Raw genomic sequence first — 17,470 nt, 5'->3', positions numbered from 1 at the left:
ATGGGAATTTTGTTTTTCATGTGGTCCATTTTAATAGAAACCAATTATTGCACTAAGATCTACTATAGCATGATTATTTTTTTGGAGTGTATATTAAAGAGGGACTTAATTTGTATTGCTGAATGTCATTGGTACCATTATTTTCATAATTTATTTGGCATATGTTTATATTCTGGGAACTCTAATTTTTATGAATAGTTGAGATGTACACAGCATCCCTTTCTCTTTCAAACTTTGCTACCTTTCATGAATCTGCATCTTACAAGAAATACGCTTTGCCTTTTTCCACAGGTGAAGCATACAGCCTAACTTGACCAACCAATCCAGTACACCCCTCTATCATAGGAGTTCACTAAAGGTAACTCTCGGTATGCTGAATTCTAGAAATCTGGTTTTCTCCCTTCCTCTCTACCATGTAGTGTATAGGTATAAAGTCTAGAACAGCTATAACCATATGCTACCAAGCAGAAAGTTAATCTGAGAGGGACAAAGCCAAGAAAATCCATCCAGACTCTAATCCTATTTAATGTTAAACCCAGTTTAATTCTTTGAAGTTGTCACATAAGATAGTGATTTTCTTGTAATCATTTACCAATTTGAGTTGGGCCTGCACTTACTTTCAGATGAAGTATATAGTGGATAAGAAATTTGTTACCAGGAGTGGAGTTACAAGTAACAGGCTAGAATTCTTTAGAAGTGAGGAAATGTGAAAGACCATTCTCACAGGAGAAGTTGAAAATCCTTCTTTTACAGTTGCACAATGGTTGGTTAAAGTGGTGTTCTTATAATTTGGGCCTCAGGGCATGTGCTTCCAACAAGACAGCCTTAGGCAACTGAAGGGGGAAAGAAAAGAAGGATAATGGATTCTATAGTCTAAAAAAAAAACCAATCTCGCTTTGTTGTGCACTACTCAAACCAAAGAGAAAAGAAAACTTGGCCAAGACTGGCTCTTCTGTCTTTAGTCTACAATACAAGTATACTAAATTTAATTTTCAAGGACCATTGCCCCCCCACCCCCCCATGACTGGAAAAGCTGAATTACCCACAACAAACCAAACAGAAGACTATCAAAAGCAGAGATGAGAGGCACAGTGTGAGAAAACAGATGAATGGGAAATATGTGGCCTTATTCTAGCATATTTTTCAAGCACAATCTCGTAAAAAAAGTATAAACACTCACATTATGGAAATGAAATCGAAATGAAGGTTGAGAAAAGGAGATAAATAAAATACTCACCCACTACACCCATTCTTTCTATTGGCTTCAATAAAGATACTATCTATATACTATATATCCTCGTATACTTTAGTATACATACATATCCAAAATAGGGCTCATAAAGATGAATGTTTCCCCAATTAAAGATGAAAGCAGCACTATAATTACAACAGTATTTTTGACAGACCTTTCATAAGACTATCCACCTGATTTTCAAAGTACTTTAGGTTAGTGTGTTAAGTTTTTTCTGTGTATAATTAGCTCACCTTCTTTTTATAGCTATAAATCAACTAAGCATTGTTTTTCAAAATGATTTTCAGGTTAAATAATATTTTTCCCAAGTTGCTGAGGATACCAAACTTATAACAAGCTTCATTAAGAATATTTTTAATAAACATAGCAAAAAAGACTAAGCCTGGTTTCCTTTTACATAAATATTTAATTTTTTTTGATTGCTAGTTTACAAGTGTTTAAATGGACAAGAATGATTTTACCTCTTCAATAACACTTTTATATTAATTCATGATATTTTGATTCACTATATGGTCATAAATCTCCACACATTACCCATTAATATTTTTAATGGGGCTGTAATAATGACAACACTACATATAAAACACATCATTATTTTGGTGCTTTTACAAATCTTTTCTTCAGTTGTAAGTTCTAAAAAAAACCAAAAGTTTAAAAATTCTAAGAATTAGAGAATACCGAAAACATAATGAAGTTGAATTCCACCTTTATAATTTTCCATTTTATCCTAAAAGAGAACATTAAAAAATGTGACATTGTTATACCAGACCACCTTGCTAATGGTATAAAAGATTGCCAGGAGCAAGAAATTGTGTCACTGATATGTGGAATTTTTTAGTTATATCTACAAATCATTAGGAAAAATGTTCGAAATAACAAAACAAAATATGGTGGTCATCCCTGAACCGTTTGATGTTGCTTGGTCTATATCAAATTTTTTTCCACTCATAATAAGCATCCTCCCCTCAAGTGCCTTTAAGAAAATACATTACACAGTACAATAACAGAAATCAAAGACAGCACAAACTATTTTGAAGAACAGAAAAATCTGTAGCACACAAAGGTATCTTATAGTAAAGGGCAGACTTCTTTGGGGACAGTAATCAATTAGCTTGTAATTCACTATGAAGATTTCTCTTTCCTTTTATGGGGAGAGTCTACTCTATTTGAAGTTGCTACACCATTTTCTGTTCCTTTTCTAGAAGACCTCCCTTTAGTCCGTTTCTTCTTCACAACGGGGGCCTGAAGAGTAGTGTCTTCCTCCATCCACCTCTGAAGCTGGACATTAAATAAATTCCATGTTATGTATGCTTGGATGGTGCAACTGGATGAAAGAACAGCAATTTTAGCTGCCAACACATTTACATTTCCACCAAGAGCATCTGGATTCCGATTCTGCCCTCCGGCCAGGTGAAAGCCAACAGTCACCACAGACACAATTAGAGTCACAAGTCGACCCAAAATAAACACAATTGCCCACAGAGAAAACTCTTTCTGGTACTTTTCATCACTAAAATAACACAGGTCACAAATGTGGGAAAGTAACTCAACAAAGTAGTGCATCATCAAAAGAACAAGTCCCAGATGATTCAAGTACAAGAGGTAAGCTCCAGCGATGTGAAAGAGGTGAAGGCCAATGTAGACGAGTTGACGAGGGATATCTTGCTTTTTGATTCTCTGGAAATAGAGTTCAGGAAAGGCATGAAACCAGTAAGCCAACTGTGATATGTAGAAAAACTTCATTTGGAAGGTCATCATATTATGGGGATGCGCCCTCCATAAGAGAGTTGGGTCTGACAGACAGTTTTCAGAAATTAGAATGAATGTGCCCCAAATACAAGACACCAGGTAGAATACACTAAACTGGCCAGATTCATTAAATTTGCTTTGTTTCGCTTTGGGGAACTGCATTCGCCTGTTAATTTTATCCAACACATACTCCTGAATTGTGGCGTGAATGATGATTGCCACCAGCATGTAGAAGAAAACCGTGGCCAAATCTTTGATGCCATAATAGTAAAGGAACTTTGATTCTGTGGCTCGCTCTGCTGCTGCAGGGAAGGGAACACTGTGCTGAAGAGTAATGAAAACGATAGATGCTTCGGCCGTTCCCTCGAACATGAGCCCCAGCACGAAGAACATCCCCACACAGGCGACGAGGTCCGCATGATTCTGCAGGATGAATTCGTGGCTCAGGACTGGGGGGTTCTTGGTGCTCTTCTTACGAAACGCCATGGCAGCGCTTCCCAGATACTCACCGACGAGCCGCAGCTGCCTCCCCCTGGCTGCTCCTCACAGCGCCGCCGCTGCCGCAGCTCCGGGGGCTGCGCTTCCCATCCCCGAGCCAGTCCCGGGTCGCCGCGGCCGCCCAGAAAAAAATAAATCAAAGGCAAGGGCCGAGCAGGACTGAGCATGCGCGCCAGGGGGACGGCGGAGGCAGGGAAGGAAATCGAGTGCCGCGCCCCTGCCCGGCGCCAGGCCCGGGGTTGCGAGCGTGGATCTTGCACGTTGATCGTCGCCTCTTGAAATCCGCTAGCCCCGTCGGGATGCTCCCCAGTTCTTTTTCAGTGGCATCCTCGTCAGTAATCAGGACAAGGCAGGCTAGAACTCTGGTTGTTCTTCATCAGAATGGTTATAAAAACAGCATCATCCCCATAATGATGTTAGAAGCAAACTCTCACGGTGCTTAGCGTTTACAGGTGCTGTTCTGAGCACTTTGCTCAGATTTATAAACGCATCCTTTCTGAAAAACCCAATGAGGTAGATACGGGGTGATCATATCTTTTTTTTTTTTCCTTTTTCCTTTTTCCTTTTTTTTTTTTTTTTGCAAATGAGAAACTGAGGTACCAAGAGGTTAAGGAAGATATGCCCAAGATCACACAGCTAGTAAATGTCAAAACCAAGATTTGAATCCAATCTGGATTCAGAGCATGTGCTCTTCACTGTTGTACTGTATCGCCCCTTACTGTAAATCCTTCACACGTGGAAATAGTTCACTACAGCAACAACGAAACACTGTAAAAAAGAATAGTTGCCATGTTATCAATAACAATAACGGTGGCATTAATTGCATTTATTATATCTTTAAAGGGTGAGTGGTGGTTAGATGGGGAGAACTATTTATCAGTTCATAGGAAGGTATTTTGGCTATAAAGCCCAAAATTGATTTTCCTTACTCTAGCAGATAAGAACCTCTTGTTTCATTTTATGATGGTTGCATATAAATTTGCTAAAATACATATATTGAAAAACAGCTTCTTTTGTAAATGCTAATGCCTTGCTCTATTCGAATTTCATGTGGATCTAAATTTCTCTTTGGATCTGGAGCAAATGACTTGTTTCTTCTGGGTCTCATGAGATCATAATCATTACTGATAGTTAAAGTTTGAAGTTTGGAATATACATTTCAAAATAAAAGTGCTACATGGTTTAAATAATAAAGCACACATTAAATTTAGAACGGCCAATTGCCTTTTATCACTGTTACTCTGCATGTTGTGCACTAACAAAAGATGCAGTCCAACTGTTGTAATTACTTTTAAGATATTGAACAAAATAATCTGATCAATGTGTGCCTGCAATTCCTAGAACAGTCAAACAATTGCATATGGAATTTGTTGTAGACAATGTTCCTGAGTTAGGGAAAGTACTACATATTTTACCATAGTAAGACTTCCCTATTTGGTTTTCATAGCTGTTAGCCAGCTGTTGGCTCTGACAGCTCAATTAGGAATGCTATTTGGGGTTAACTAAATCAGTGAAGAATTACAAATAGAGGTGCAAAAATTAGGGCACCAAGAAATGAAAAAAAAAAAAAATCAAACCTGTTAAAAGTAGTTGGGGGAGGGGGAAAGGGGGAAAAGGTGAAAGTAAAGAGCAGTGTCTTGTGGAAATTATCAAGAGTTTACTCAGGAAAATGCACATCTACCTTTTTGTAACTTATTATTTTAAATAGAGAATTTATCAGTCTTTCTATAGGAACACACAATGACTTTGATCACTTTGTGGCATACTAACTAAATATAAAAAAACACTTGTGCAATCTGTGAACTGAACTTCTGTTTATGTTTCTGTTTGGCATTATTTTTGACAGGCTTTCCAGCTCTACCTATGCAAGTGTGATAGATGTTGCCCTCAGAAAAGGTCTATATCAAAGTGAAGAGCACTAATGCTTATGCATAGATGTGAAATGTTATTTTATTACTGAAAGGGAGAAAGACAATTATGAGTTAGCCTAAAATTGTCTCTTAACTTTACAAAATCTTCCCCTCTATCTCTTCCCTTGGTTTTTAAGTAGAGAAACTTCTTTAGCCATACATCTTTCCTTTCTTTGAGTTTGTAATACCAAATGATATTCTGCAGTTTAAATTTTCAATTTAAGCTTTACATTAAATGTAGTCCAAGGGAAGGGCTTGAGTTTTAGATTTCACATTAATATCTTTATAAAAATATAAATATGTCAGACTTCTAAAATTATTGGAATCTATAAGGGTATTGTAGTAATATATAATATGATGTTTGTTTCCAGTAGTTTTATTGGCACTTTTCTTTGACAAAGAATAAAGCATGTATAACAATATTTTCAAAAATTTTGGTATCAGTCTATTGGTTATATAATTTCATGTATTTACAGGGTGGGTATTCCTCCTTTATGCAGACCTCTGTGCCTATGGTAGATAATTATTAAATTCAAATGTAGACTTCTACTTTCAGTCATGAGAGAATAACTGATTGAACTTACACTCCTACTGTAAATAATTGGCAAACTGGACTAATTATATGAAATAACTTGTTTTCATATATTTGAGAACATAAGACTGTCATCTCTGACAGAGAGGAGACAAGTGAGGTGAGCCCCACAATTGCCCTGAATATCTGCCTGGAAGTATTTCCCAGTCCACTGTGCAAGGGTCACCAGCTAGACCTCAAGACCAGACTTTTACTGCCCACCTGCATATAGTCTCCAATGATTGTCCCACATTTTTCCTTAAGCTCTTCTTTCCACCTATCTCTTAACTCAGGCAAATGGAAACTGAAACCATCCCCTGAGTGATAGCGACTGCCCTGACAAGACCTCCAGCCTGCCCAGACCACCCAGACCAGTTTGAGTGTCATCCCCCATTTGTGTATGGAGTAACCTCCAGAATGGTCAACAACTACCTTTACCTCATTGTAATGCTAAAATCTCCACCCATGGAGGAGCACAAGCCTCATTTACATAATATACAATATATGCATATGGCATGTTTCCTTAAGGTGCATGTGCGAACTTAAGCCCACCTAGACATCAAAGAACAAGGATTCCCTATATAACTATTCCTCCTTATCCTAAACAAAAGGAACCCATCCACCTTAGTTCAGGGAGTCACAGCTTTGGAAGTTATTCTCTTGATCTCCTTATTTTTTGCAAACAGAAGTTTTCTTTGTGGGACCCCTGTGTTGTTCAATTGGTTAAGTGTCTGCCTTCAGCTCAGGTCATGATCTCAGTGTCCTGGGTACCTGTCCCACATCAGCCTCCTTGCTCTGTTGGGAGCCTGCAGCTCCCCCTGCTTGTGCATGTGTGCTTGCTCTCTCTCTCTCTCTCTGACAAATGAAAAAATAAAACTAAAAAGAAAAAGAGAAAAATAATGTTTTCTTTGTGAGACCTGATGAAGTTTCTGACTCACCAAGGAGCAAACTCACACTGATTTGCTTTTACAGGGAGGGGAAACCCTAAAAAGAGGCTGTAAACCTTGCTGAACTGAGGAGAGACTGGAGTTAGAAGATGCTGAAGCCACTGTTATTTGCTAGGCATTACAACTGCAGAAAAAGGTGATTAACATGTTTCAGAAAACTGCAAAAGTCTTCTCTAGACACTGGTTAAAATACATGAGGCCAATCAAAGAACGATGAAGGAAATGTAAATGTTTCCAAGAATCCCTACAGGACTAGGGGACATTCAAGTTTGGAACAGATAGAAATCAGAATTCTCTGGGGATAGTTGTGAAACTCTACTTTAGTAGAGACCGAAGAAAAGTAAGGCTAAACTTGCTCTAGGGAAAAAGTTAATTCACATTTGTCCACATAAAGTTTTCAAGAATCCTTGAAAGGATCAAGGTGCCCTGCAAGGAACTTTATAGTCTGCTAGAAAAATCCAGTCCTCAACAATGGGAAATTCACATTGTTTAGCATCTAATAAAAATTATGAGGCAAAGGCTGGGTTCATCTGGAACTATTTATCAGAATGCTTATATGTGGTCTCTCCAGTTGGTAGTGTCATAGAGTAGTGGCTTTAGGTCCTAAGAATGAGTTTTCTTGTGAAACACACAGAAATTTTATGGCCCTTTGTGACCTAGCTTTGGAAGTTATGTCCTGTCACTTTTCTGATCAAAGTGGGGACAAAACTTTCAAGCTCAAGATGGAGCAGGTATAAGGGGAGGGGAGGGAGCAGAGACATCCTTTGCATAAGAAGAGTACCACAGTATTTGTAGGTAATTTTTAGGTAGCCACATTCTTTCCTTTGATAACAAATGTTTCCCTTCATATGAAATATACACTGTATCTTCCAGATGCAAACAAAAGTTTCACCTCAATAGAACAACAGTCTTGAGTTTGTTGGGAAGGAACCTGGAAGTTAAATTAGATCTAGGCACTGAAGGGTTCCTTGGGCTCCTTTCTTTTTCTTTCTTTCTTTTTTTTTTTTTTTTTTTTTAAGATTTTATTTATTTTTCAGAGAGAGAGAGAGAGACGGAGAGAGAGCGAGCACAGGCAGACAGAATGGCAGGCAGAGACAGAGGGAGAAGCAGGCTCCCCGCCGAACAAGGAGCCCGATGTGGGACTCGATCCCAGGATGCCGGGATCATGACCCGAGCTGAAGGCAGCGGCTCAACCAACTGAGCCACCCAGGCAACACTTGGGCTCCTTTCTTTGTTGCATTTATTCTTGATCTGAAGACATGTGAACTAAAGACAAAAGGTTTCTGATTCCTATACACCAAAGGCATAGGAAACATGCAATAATCACTTCCATTCAAGAAGTGGACAAGTGGGATGCACACTGCATTTAATGGTCAAAATTAATTATGATATCTATCCCTAAATTTCCTAAATCTTTGACCTGAACCCAGTCTTCCTCCCTGGGAAGTGGCAGATTATACATATCTGTATATATTTATATTTCTGCCCTTCAAAAACATAAATTTCAACTTGATTTTTTGTTAGTTTGCATATTTTAAAAGATAAAAGACCCTAGAAGCTAAATATATGTTAATTTGTTCATGTTATTTTTGTCTTTGCAGTGTAATTGTCAATTAGACTATTAATTACAGAACATCAACTGTACTATGGTACTTCAAAGAATTAACAGTCCATAAACAACTCTTCAGTAGAACCAAGAGAGAAATGTTGTAACTGTTACAGAGAGCACCATTGAGAATGCCACATATTGGACAAAGTGTCTTTTAAAATCCTATATTGATTTTGTTATGAGAAACATTTTTTAAAAGGTAGAAAGCCCCACTACAATTAGGTACTGTATCTTAAATCAATATGAATAATTAGTCCTTTTCATTAGGTATGCAATATAACATTTTGATGTCAGTGTTTTGTAACTTATCACTTACATAAATAGCTTAGCTAAAAGCATCTTTTCAACTATTTATGTGTCTTTTTGAAATGTAATTTTCTGAAGGAGATTAACTGATATTGTGAACTTTGATAACACATGAAGTACGTTAGGAACTTTATGGTATAGACATTGCTAATGGCTCTCAGTCTGTTAAGGGTCCGACTCTTGATTTCAGTTCAGGTCATGATCTCATGGTACTGAGATTAAGCCCCAGGTAGGGCTCCACGCTGGGCATGGAAACTGCTTAAGATTCTCTCTCTCCCTCTGCCCCTCCTGTGCTCTCTCTTTCTCTCTCAAAGAAAGAAATAAATAAAATATCTAATATAGATAATGACTCATCTTTTAATATTTTTCTATCTTGCAAAGAAAAAATATTTTTATAGCTCTATACTACAAAACTTCTAATCAGGCAAATTTGAATAACTCGAGTAAATGAAATAAACATTCAGATGCTAGAATTTAATAGCATTTAAAGAAGCAATATACTGGAAAAGAACTGCTTTTCTCACCCAAGTCACTTTAAATCAATGTTTGTAATTAGCATAATAAATAGTCATAATTAACCGAGATCACCAAATTCTTAGCTACATTAAGCAAAGCATAATACAGTTTAGCTTGGGCGTGAAATTACAAAGTCTCCTGAGTTTTGACTGATTCAGTCTTGAGTAATTCAATTAAAGAGATTGTTATTATATTTAAGTCATTTATATAACTGGTAAGACATGAAAACACAGGCTTAAAAAAAAAAGACACATTCTGGAATATGATTGAATATTGAACAAAGAAGGAAAAACCTCAATGCTTATCATTTTTAAATTCTAAAATTTCTTTTTACAAATGTATTTATTAGTCACCAAAAAGTAAAAATAATATGAAACTCTGTCTAATGATAAACTCCTGAAACAGATTAATAAGGGCAATCTCTCATTAAAATAGAATGATAAAAATTAAAGTCAATATGTAGTAATTGGTTTTGTCAACCTTCATTTAACAAAATAACTTTGAACTTACCTTAATGGACCTTACTGGAAGATTTAGAGGTCAAAAATATTATATATATAATTTGCAGATAGTGAAAAACTGCTAGGCAGAGAAGATAGAGAAGACAATGAAATCGAATGCAGAATGTTCATGGCTGCTCTAGACAGAGTGGGAGGAAGGCAGGGGAAAATCTCTTTGAATAGGATGCATTTGCATGCAGATTTGTATGAAATTGGAGAGAACCATGCGTGTATCTGGAGAATGTCCTATGACATAGCAAGTCCAAATGCTTTGAGACGAATGGAAGAACAATTGTTCTGTGAACAACAGAGGCCAGAATGACAAGAGTGGAGTGAGAGGGATGACAGAAGGAAAAGGGTTAGGGGACACACCATTTAATGTCTTATAGACCATGGTAAGGACTTTGAAATTCAGTTTAAGATCAATAAGAAGGCTGTTTGAGTATTGTTTAAAGGGGCACTTTGGCTTTTACATGAAATAATTATTTGTGGAAGAGACAAAAGTACAAAATGAAACTGCAGTTTGTAAACATTGTAATTGAACTAGTGTATTTCATGACTTTTCTTTTCCCTTTTTAAATACTTAAATTTGTCTTAAATACACATTAATACTTAATACTTAAAAATAATAAATATTTAAATTTGTTCTAAGTACTTAAGACATAAGTATTAATAAGCATTTATTAATACTTAAATGTGGGTGTTGCCTATGAAGTAATTAAATTCATAGGGGATATTTCTGTGATCTTAGTATTCCCATGATCCTAATTTTTTTAACTCATTTGGTTATTTAAAGCATATGACATGGAATATAATAGAAAACCCACCTTATAGGATTTTCTATATTTAGAAAACAGTGCTGCTATTATCATATCTATGTTTTTGGTAGGAATGTCCAATTGACCTGTAGGCATTTGCTAGATAACTTCTTCAAAAATTCTACTTCTTCCTGATAGAACCAATCTCTCTCCAATTATTTCTGTGGGGTTTCCAAAATGTCTTCACTCTCTAGGCTTTTGTATTTAAAATGAACTCAAAATTTAAAGTGACATGAAAAGTAAATCATCATTTTAGCATTATTGTTGAAATTTTATTTTGATGTTAATATAAATGGAAAATTCCATATTTTCTTAACAGTTTTATAAGCTTTCTGACCAGAGTTAATCAAACTTCAATAAACCAACCACCCATTCAGGTAAACACATTGCTTTATTATTCATTGTAAATGCCACTTTTTTTTTATTACTGCAGGAAAGAAATGATTCTTAGAGGGGCACCTGGGTGACTCAGGTCATGATCCCAGTGTCCTGGATAGAGCCCTGAGGTGGGTTCTCTGCTCAGAGGAAGTCTGCTTCTCCCTCTCTCTCTCTGTGCCAGCCCCACCCCGCTTGTGCACACACTCTCTCTCTCAAATAATTAAATAAATTATTTTTTAAAGAGATATATTAAGTGAAATTGAGTAATATGAAGAAAATAAAAATGGAGACATGGAATGTGGTACTCTGCTCAGTGGGGGAGCCTGCTTTCCCTCCTCCTTCAGCCTGCCACTCCTCTGCTTGTGCTCTCTCTGTCAAATAAATGAATAAGAAAGAAAGAAAGAAAGGAAGGAAGGAAGGAAGGAAGGAAGAATTCTTCGAGTTACTTAAAGCATTTACAGATTTTCCTTCAGATTTTATGATGTTGACCTAAGGGTCATAAAACACTAGAGTAATTGAAGAATTTTTCTGAGGTGGCTGTCCTTTGAAGTTTTGTGTTTTTATTTGTTTATTTGTTTTTACTTCTATCCTATTTGTATTGTGAGCCTTTAAACTATGCTTCAAAATATATGCTAATAGAGACTAATATTTCTTTATGTATGGTTAATTTATATTATTAACTTAGATATGCTAAGTCTGGTAATAAAACATTTCTTCCTACTTGTTTCAATCTGAATAACAATTTTTAGGAATATCTAAAAATTATAATTGCTCAAACAATAGTAGGAAATTTTAAATGGACTGGTATACTGTTTTTCCACTAGAGGACTTTTTCACTCAGTGAGAGTCTTATTGTCAACTCTCATTCTTCTGCTTAATGTTCATGGACTGTTATTGAATTTCCCCCTCTAAAATCTCTATTATATGAGGTAAAAAAAAAACTCATTTAAAAAAAGCTTTCTCATGGAAATGACTCAATACTTGTAAGCAAAAAAAGGGGTTATTAATGAGCTTGATTGGTAAAATATATATATATATATTTTTTTAATTTATATATTCTGAAGTTTTGAGAGTTCATTAAGTCATGATATAAAATTGATTCCTGTCACCAGACCAATATGACAAAATTCATTGCATCTGATCTCTCCACAAAAACTTCTCAGACATATTTCCTCAAGATTTAGATTTCCTAGTTTTCATGTGCTTATTCTCTCCAATGAATGTGCAAGCAGTTAGTGATCTAGCATAACTATCCCCAGCTGAGCTTCAGGGAAGCTTTGGTACATTTGCTATATATAGATAGAAGGGAATGGAAGGCATCATTTATCTAGAGATTACTCTGGCCTCCTGCTCTGCTCAGTTCTTTACATACAGTAGACCTCATTTAATTCCCATACGAATTCTTTAAATTAGATACCATTTCCTCCACGTTAAAGATGAGGAAACCAAACAGAAGCTCCTGAGGGATCACAAACTGCCAGAGTGAAAAAGTAGCTGAGCAGGAACCCAACTTGGGCAGTCTCACTCAGGATAGAGCATCTTGTTACCATAATACCAGTCAGCCCACCACTAACTCTATGAAAAGGACTTAACGTGGGAGAGGACAGGCGATGGGTATCAGAGTTTGAGGTTATTTGGGGTTAATCGACTTTAGGGTTACTGGGGAGAAAGGAAGGACAAACTTGCTCCTGCACCATCAGGAGCCCACGCCAAATTATGGGCAGAGTTGGGTCTTCCTTTGTGGCATCCTCTGTGTTGTGTGAACACAAAGACAAAGCTGGAAGGGGATCAGAGAGGGAGGAGGCTGATTTCCCTTGGCCTCTGGGATCCAGATGGCTGGGACGGAGTGCGGGGAGAACATGCGCACTGTGACTGCGGCAGCTGCTCGGGCTACTACTGCTCACTGCCCACTCCAGATACGGCCCCCATTTGGGCCCTTCTGAGCACATAGTTCACACTGGTGCAAACTTCAGCTTCCCACCAGCCCCAATTTGCCCCTGCAAAGCACATCTGGTAGTTTTTAACTATTGACAACAGCAGGGACAAGTAGTTGGATGTGAGTTTCTTAGTTTTCATTTACTTACACAATTTAAGAAAGAGTTTATGATTTATGGACTGTATGAATCTGGTTTGCCTTGAGGTACCATATACTTACATGAATTGAATATGTTTCAAGTAATTTTAATTCATGAATAATGTGTATTATGAACATTTTTACAGTCAAAGCCTTGAATATCTTACATGCTAAAATGCCTTAACTTTAAGAAATTATAGAAAAAATTCTAGAAAAGCAAATAATCATGGGACCAAACTGCAACCCAACGGTGACTAAGATAGAGTCAGAGACGAGAGAGAATGATTGGAAATGACAGGTGCACAATGCCATAGCAATAAACAACACAGAAATTGTGTGAGCACTGCAGTAAATCTGAATAACATTATCTCTTGAATACTGATCTCTAAGGTGGGGAAATTCTTTCCATATTCAAAAGTGATAATTCCCTTTATGTTTAAGCTTTTGAATGACTAGAAATAATTTTTGGAATAGATTATTGACAGACTCTATACTCCATCAAAGGCAACAAACAGTTGTTGTTGTTTGTCAAATCATAGTTTTATTAATCTTGGTATCCCCTTTGCATTGAATAGTGCCTGGCACAAAGTCTTTAGTACACGTTGTTGAGTAAATGATTTAGAAACTGAGAAGTGATGTGTCTGAGGAGAATGAGATTTACAACTGTCTTTATAATGAACTATGTGAATAAATAAATTAAATTGATTGGCACTGTATTAATTGCCTAAACAGGCAAAAACAGAACAAGCCAGACTCAGTACCATTATAGTAGCACTGTTATAGATTGGTCAGAATCTTAGAAAGAGGGTCTTCCAGTCAAAACCTCCACTTCACATATGAATCTTCTCCATAGCTTCTGTTGTTAAGAAATGAGTTTTGTGGGCGCCTGGGTGGCTCAGTGGGTTAGGCCGCTGCCTTCGGCTCAGGTCATGATCTCGGGGTCCTGGGATCGAGTCCCGCATCGGGCTCTCTCCTCAGCAGGGAGCCTGCTTCCTCCTCTCTCTCTCTGCCTGCCTCTCTGCCTACTTGTGATCTCTGTCTGTCAAATAAATAAATAAAATCTTTAAAAAAAAAAAAAAAAGAAATGAGTTTTGTTGGAGTAACTTCTGAGTGAAGGAAATCATCTCTTTAATCGGCAGCTCATTACATTTCAAAGAGTTTTCATAATTTTGAAATTTCTTCACAATGTATCAAAATTACCCTGCTAAAATTTACATTCTCCTAGGCATTTTAATTTTTTTAAGATTTTATTTATTTATTTGTCAGAGAGAGAGGGCACGCACAATCAGAGAAAGAAGCAGGCTCCCTGCTGAGCAGAGAGCTTGATGCAGGGCTTGATCCCAGGACCCTGAGATCATGACCTGAACCGAAGGCAGACATTTAACTGACTGAGCCACCCAGGTGTCCCTCTGTCAAGCATTTTGGTACATGTTAAAATATGTGTATATATGTGTGTATATGTATATATATATATATACACACACATATGTTTTTAAGAATGGAATTTGAATCTTTCAAATTCTACTTAACCGTAATATTATAAAATAAGCATTTCTCTGTGATATAACTTTTAAAAACACACTCTTGTTGGAGAAATAACCTATAATATGAATGTATAATTCCCATATTATTTAATGTTTGCTTTCATACTTTCCATTAGAATAACCAGTAGTCAAAACCAATGTATGTATGAAGTTTTTCCATTTGAATTATTTTTTAAATGTTTATAAAATATTTTGAACACACAAATAATGGTAGAAAATATAATATGAAGAGTATTTATACTCCTAATGCACAAATTAATTTTTTAACATTCTTATATATTTGTGATATTTTTCTATTAAGGAGCTATGACATTATGAACTCTGTTTAAACCCTTTCTAGGGGCACCTGGGTAGTTCAGTTAGTTAACTGTCTGCCTTTGGCTTAGGTTATGATTCGAAGATTCCAAGATTCTAAGGTCCTGGGATTGAGCCCTGAGTCAGGCCCCCTGCTAAGTGGGAAGTCTGCTTCTCCATCTCACTCTGTCCCTCCTCCCAGTTCATGTTCTCTCCCTCTCTCACTCTGCTCTCTCGCAAATAAATAAATGACATATAAATAAATAAATAAACCCTTTCTACTGTAATCAATAAATAATATTTTTGATCTTTGTGTTACATATAACATTATAGTATATATTATTACACATATTTTTTATTTACTCAACATTCACTTATAGAAATAAACATTTCTGTCCACTTCTTTCTCATTTTTAACTACTAAATGGAATGTGAGTGAGAAGAAGCCATTCCTCCCTGAAGAATACAGCACTCAGGCAGAGTGACAGCAAATGTGGACCTACCAGCGGACTCCAGGTTCCAGCGCTTCTTCCAGACTACTGGTCCCACTGACCCAGTGGGCTTTCCCTAATTGCGCCACTGTAGTTTTCTTAGTGGTGGCAGCTTCTATACACTTGTCCCTGAATTCTCCCTTTCTGATCCACTTTGACAGTCAGACATGGAAAGCATCTGGAATTTTCCTGCAAACACCAACCAGCTTCCACAAATGCCTCAGTTTATCATGGCTCATGAATTTCTCTGATCCTCCAAATCCCTTAAATTACTCAGATCTTCCTTTCCACAGTACATCCTATATATATGTGAACTCTTATATTGTAAATCATCCATTTCCACAAAACATTTGCTGTTTTCCTAAGTAAACCTCATTTATGGCTGACTATGTATCATCTATAGATGTGATTTTCTATGCTGTCCCAGCATAGTTGCTATAAATAAGCATAAATCTATGATAAACAGATTTTTTTGCAATCAACCCTAAGAAAAGGTCAATTAAAATTATAATTCAGATAAATACATTAACATTTATTTTTTTACTTTTAGTAAGTCTAAAAATAATTGAAAAGCAACAAATTCCTAACTTCTCTTTATGACTCTTCCTATTATTCGAAGTGTCTTATTCAGTGATTTTATGACAGTAATTAATAACATTATCTAGCAGATTACATATTCATTATATGGACATATAATCAGAGATACTACTCTAACTGCTGATTTGACACATCACTCAACTCTCTGAATCACTTAAAAAAGTAAAATGTCCTTTTTAACTAGAAAGTCCAACAATGGTCTTTTAAAAGATATTGTAACGTTGATCATTCAAGAATCCAATTTATAGTTTTTAATCGATATATAATTCACCTTATATAAAATTCACCCTAGTAGTCACATAAGTATGTTCACAAAGTAAGTATATTCAGAGATGTGCAAACATCACCACCAACTAATCTTTCATCCCTGTCCTAAAACAATTCATACTCACGGCAGTCTCTCATCATTCCCCCTTCTCAGCAGCCCCCGCTAACCACCTATATTTATCCACCTACTTTTTATTTTTAGTTTATTTAAAAAAAATTTATGCATGCATCTTTATTTTAGCTATTTTTATTTTTATAGAGTTCTTTATTCTGAACATTTCATATAAGTGGAATCATTCAATATATGACTTTTTGTGTCTAGCTTCTTTCACTAAAACAAGCTACTGCATGTTTAAAATATTTTATACTAGAACGTTTTACACATTTCCCAGAGGTAACTGAGGAAACAACAGATGGAAGTTTTTGCACTGTAAAAATGTCATTTACATCTTAAGTTGCTGCATTTTGGTATTTAGTTGTCTTAATGACAAAGGGAAGAAAATAATCCAATAATGATCCTCAATATAGAGAGATTTGACATATGATAATACAATGTAGATTAGAAAATAGGTCAAAATATGGAGAAACTAGTAAGAATTCAACAGCTTTGCCTCAGAAAATAAAGCCCTGGATAATGACATCTGTATATTTATACTGATGCCATCATCAGTGGGTTGGGTTTATTAAAAAACAGCCACAGATATATGCAGCTCCTCTCCTCAAAGGGCAGTGTTGATTTAATCCTTTACTCTAGACTTGCTTTGCAATTTGCTTTGGTGAAGAGAATGCAATACAAGGGATGCTGTACAAATTTTGGTCTTGGAGGAGATTGCCATAGCTTTCTTTTATCATGAAAAGAAATTATTTGAATATGTTAAAATCTGTTCAAGTTTGCTTATGGATTATTTGATGTCTACAAACTATGATGGAAAATTAAACTTATGTTGGTCTTTATCAATTTGTTTAAAACCTTTGTTGCTAACATGGCCATTGACATCACACATCATTTCATTCTTGCCTAGTTCTGTTTGATCGAAGCAATTCTCATGGCATTATAGTGACGTGGAGTATTCTAAGTTTCTGGTTAAAACAGAGGGTATGAAAAAAACAGTTTGGGTAGACTGAATACAAAAGTGAAGTTTGAAGCCT

The 17,470-nt window shown here is 36.2% G+C and overlaps 1 protein-coding gene across 1 annotated transcript; it reads right to left on the bottom strand.

Annotated features, from left to right (window-relative positions):
• Window positions 1-1,782: 1,782 nt before the first annotated feature.
• On the bottom strand, window positions 1,783-3,506 carry TRAM1L1 (translocation associated membrane protein 1 like 1). The gene has a single exon (XM_044225893.1). It carries the CDS (start codon window positions 3,485-3,487, stop codon window positions 2,375-2,377), a length of 1,113 nt encoding a protein of 370 aa, XP_044081828.1. The 5' UTR covers window positions 3,488-3,506; the 3' UTR covers window positions 1,783-2,374.
• Window positions 3,507-17,470: the final 13,964 nt, after the last annotated feature.

Source organism: Neovison vison, chromosome 11 (genome assembly GCF_020171115.1).
Source record: "Neovison vison isolate M4711 chromosome 11, ASM_NN_V1, whole genome shotgun sequence".
Lineage (NCBI taxonomy): Eukaryota > Metazoa > Chordata > Mammalia > Carnivora > Mustelidae > Neogale > Neogale vison.
This window is presented reverse-complemented; position numbering and strand designations above follow the sequence as displayed.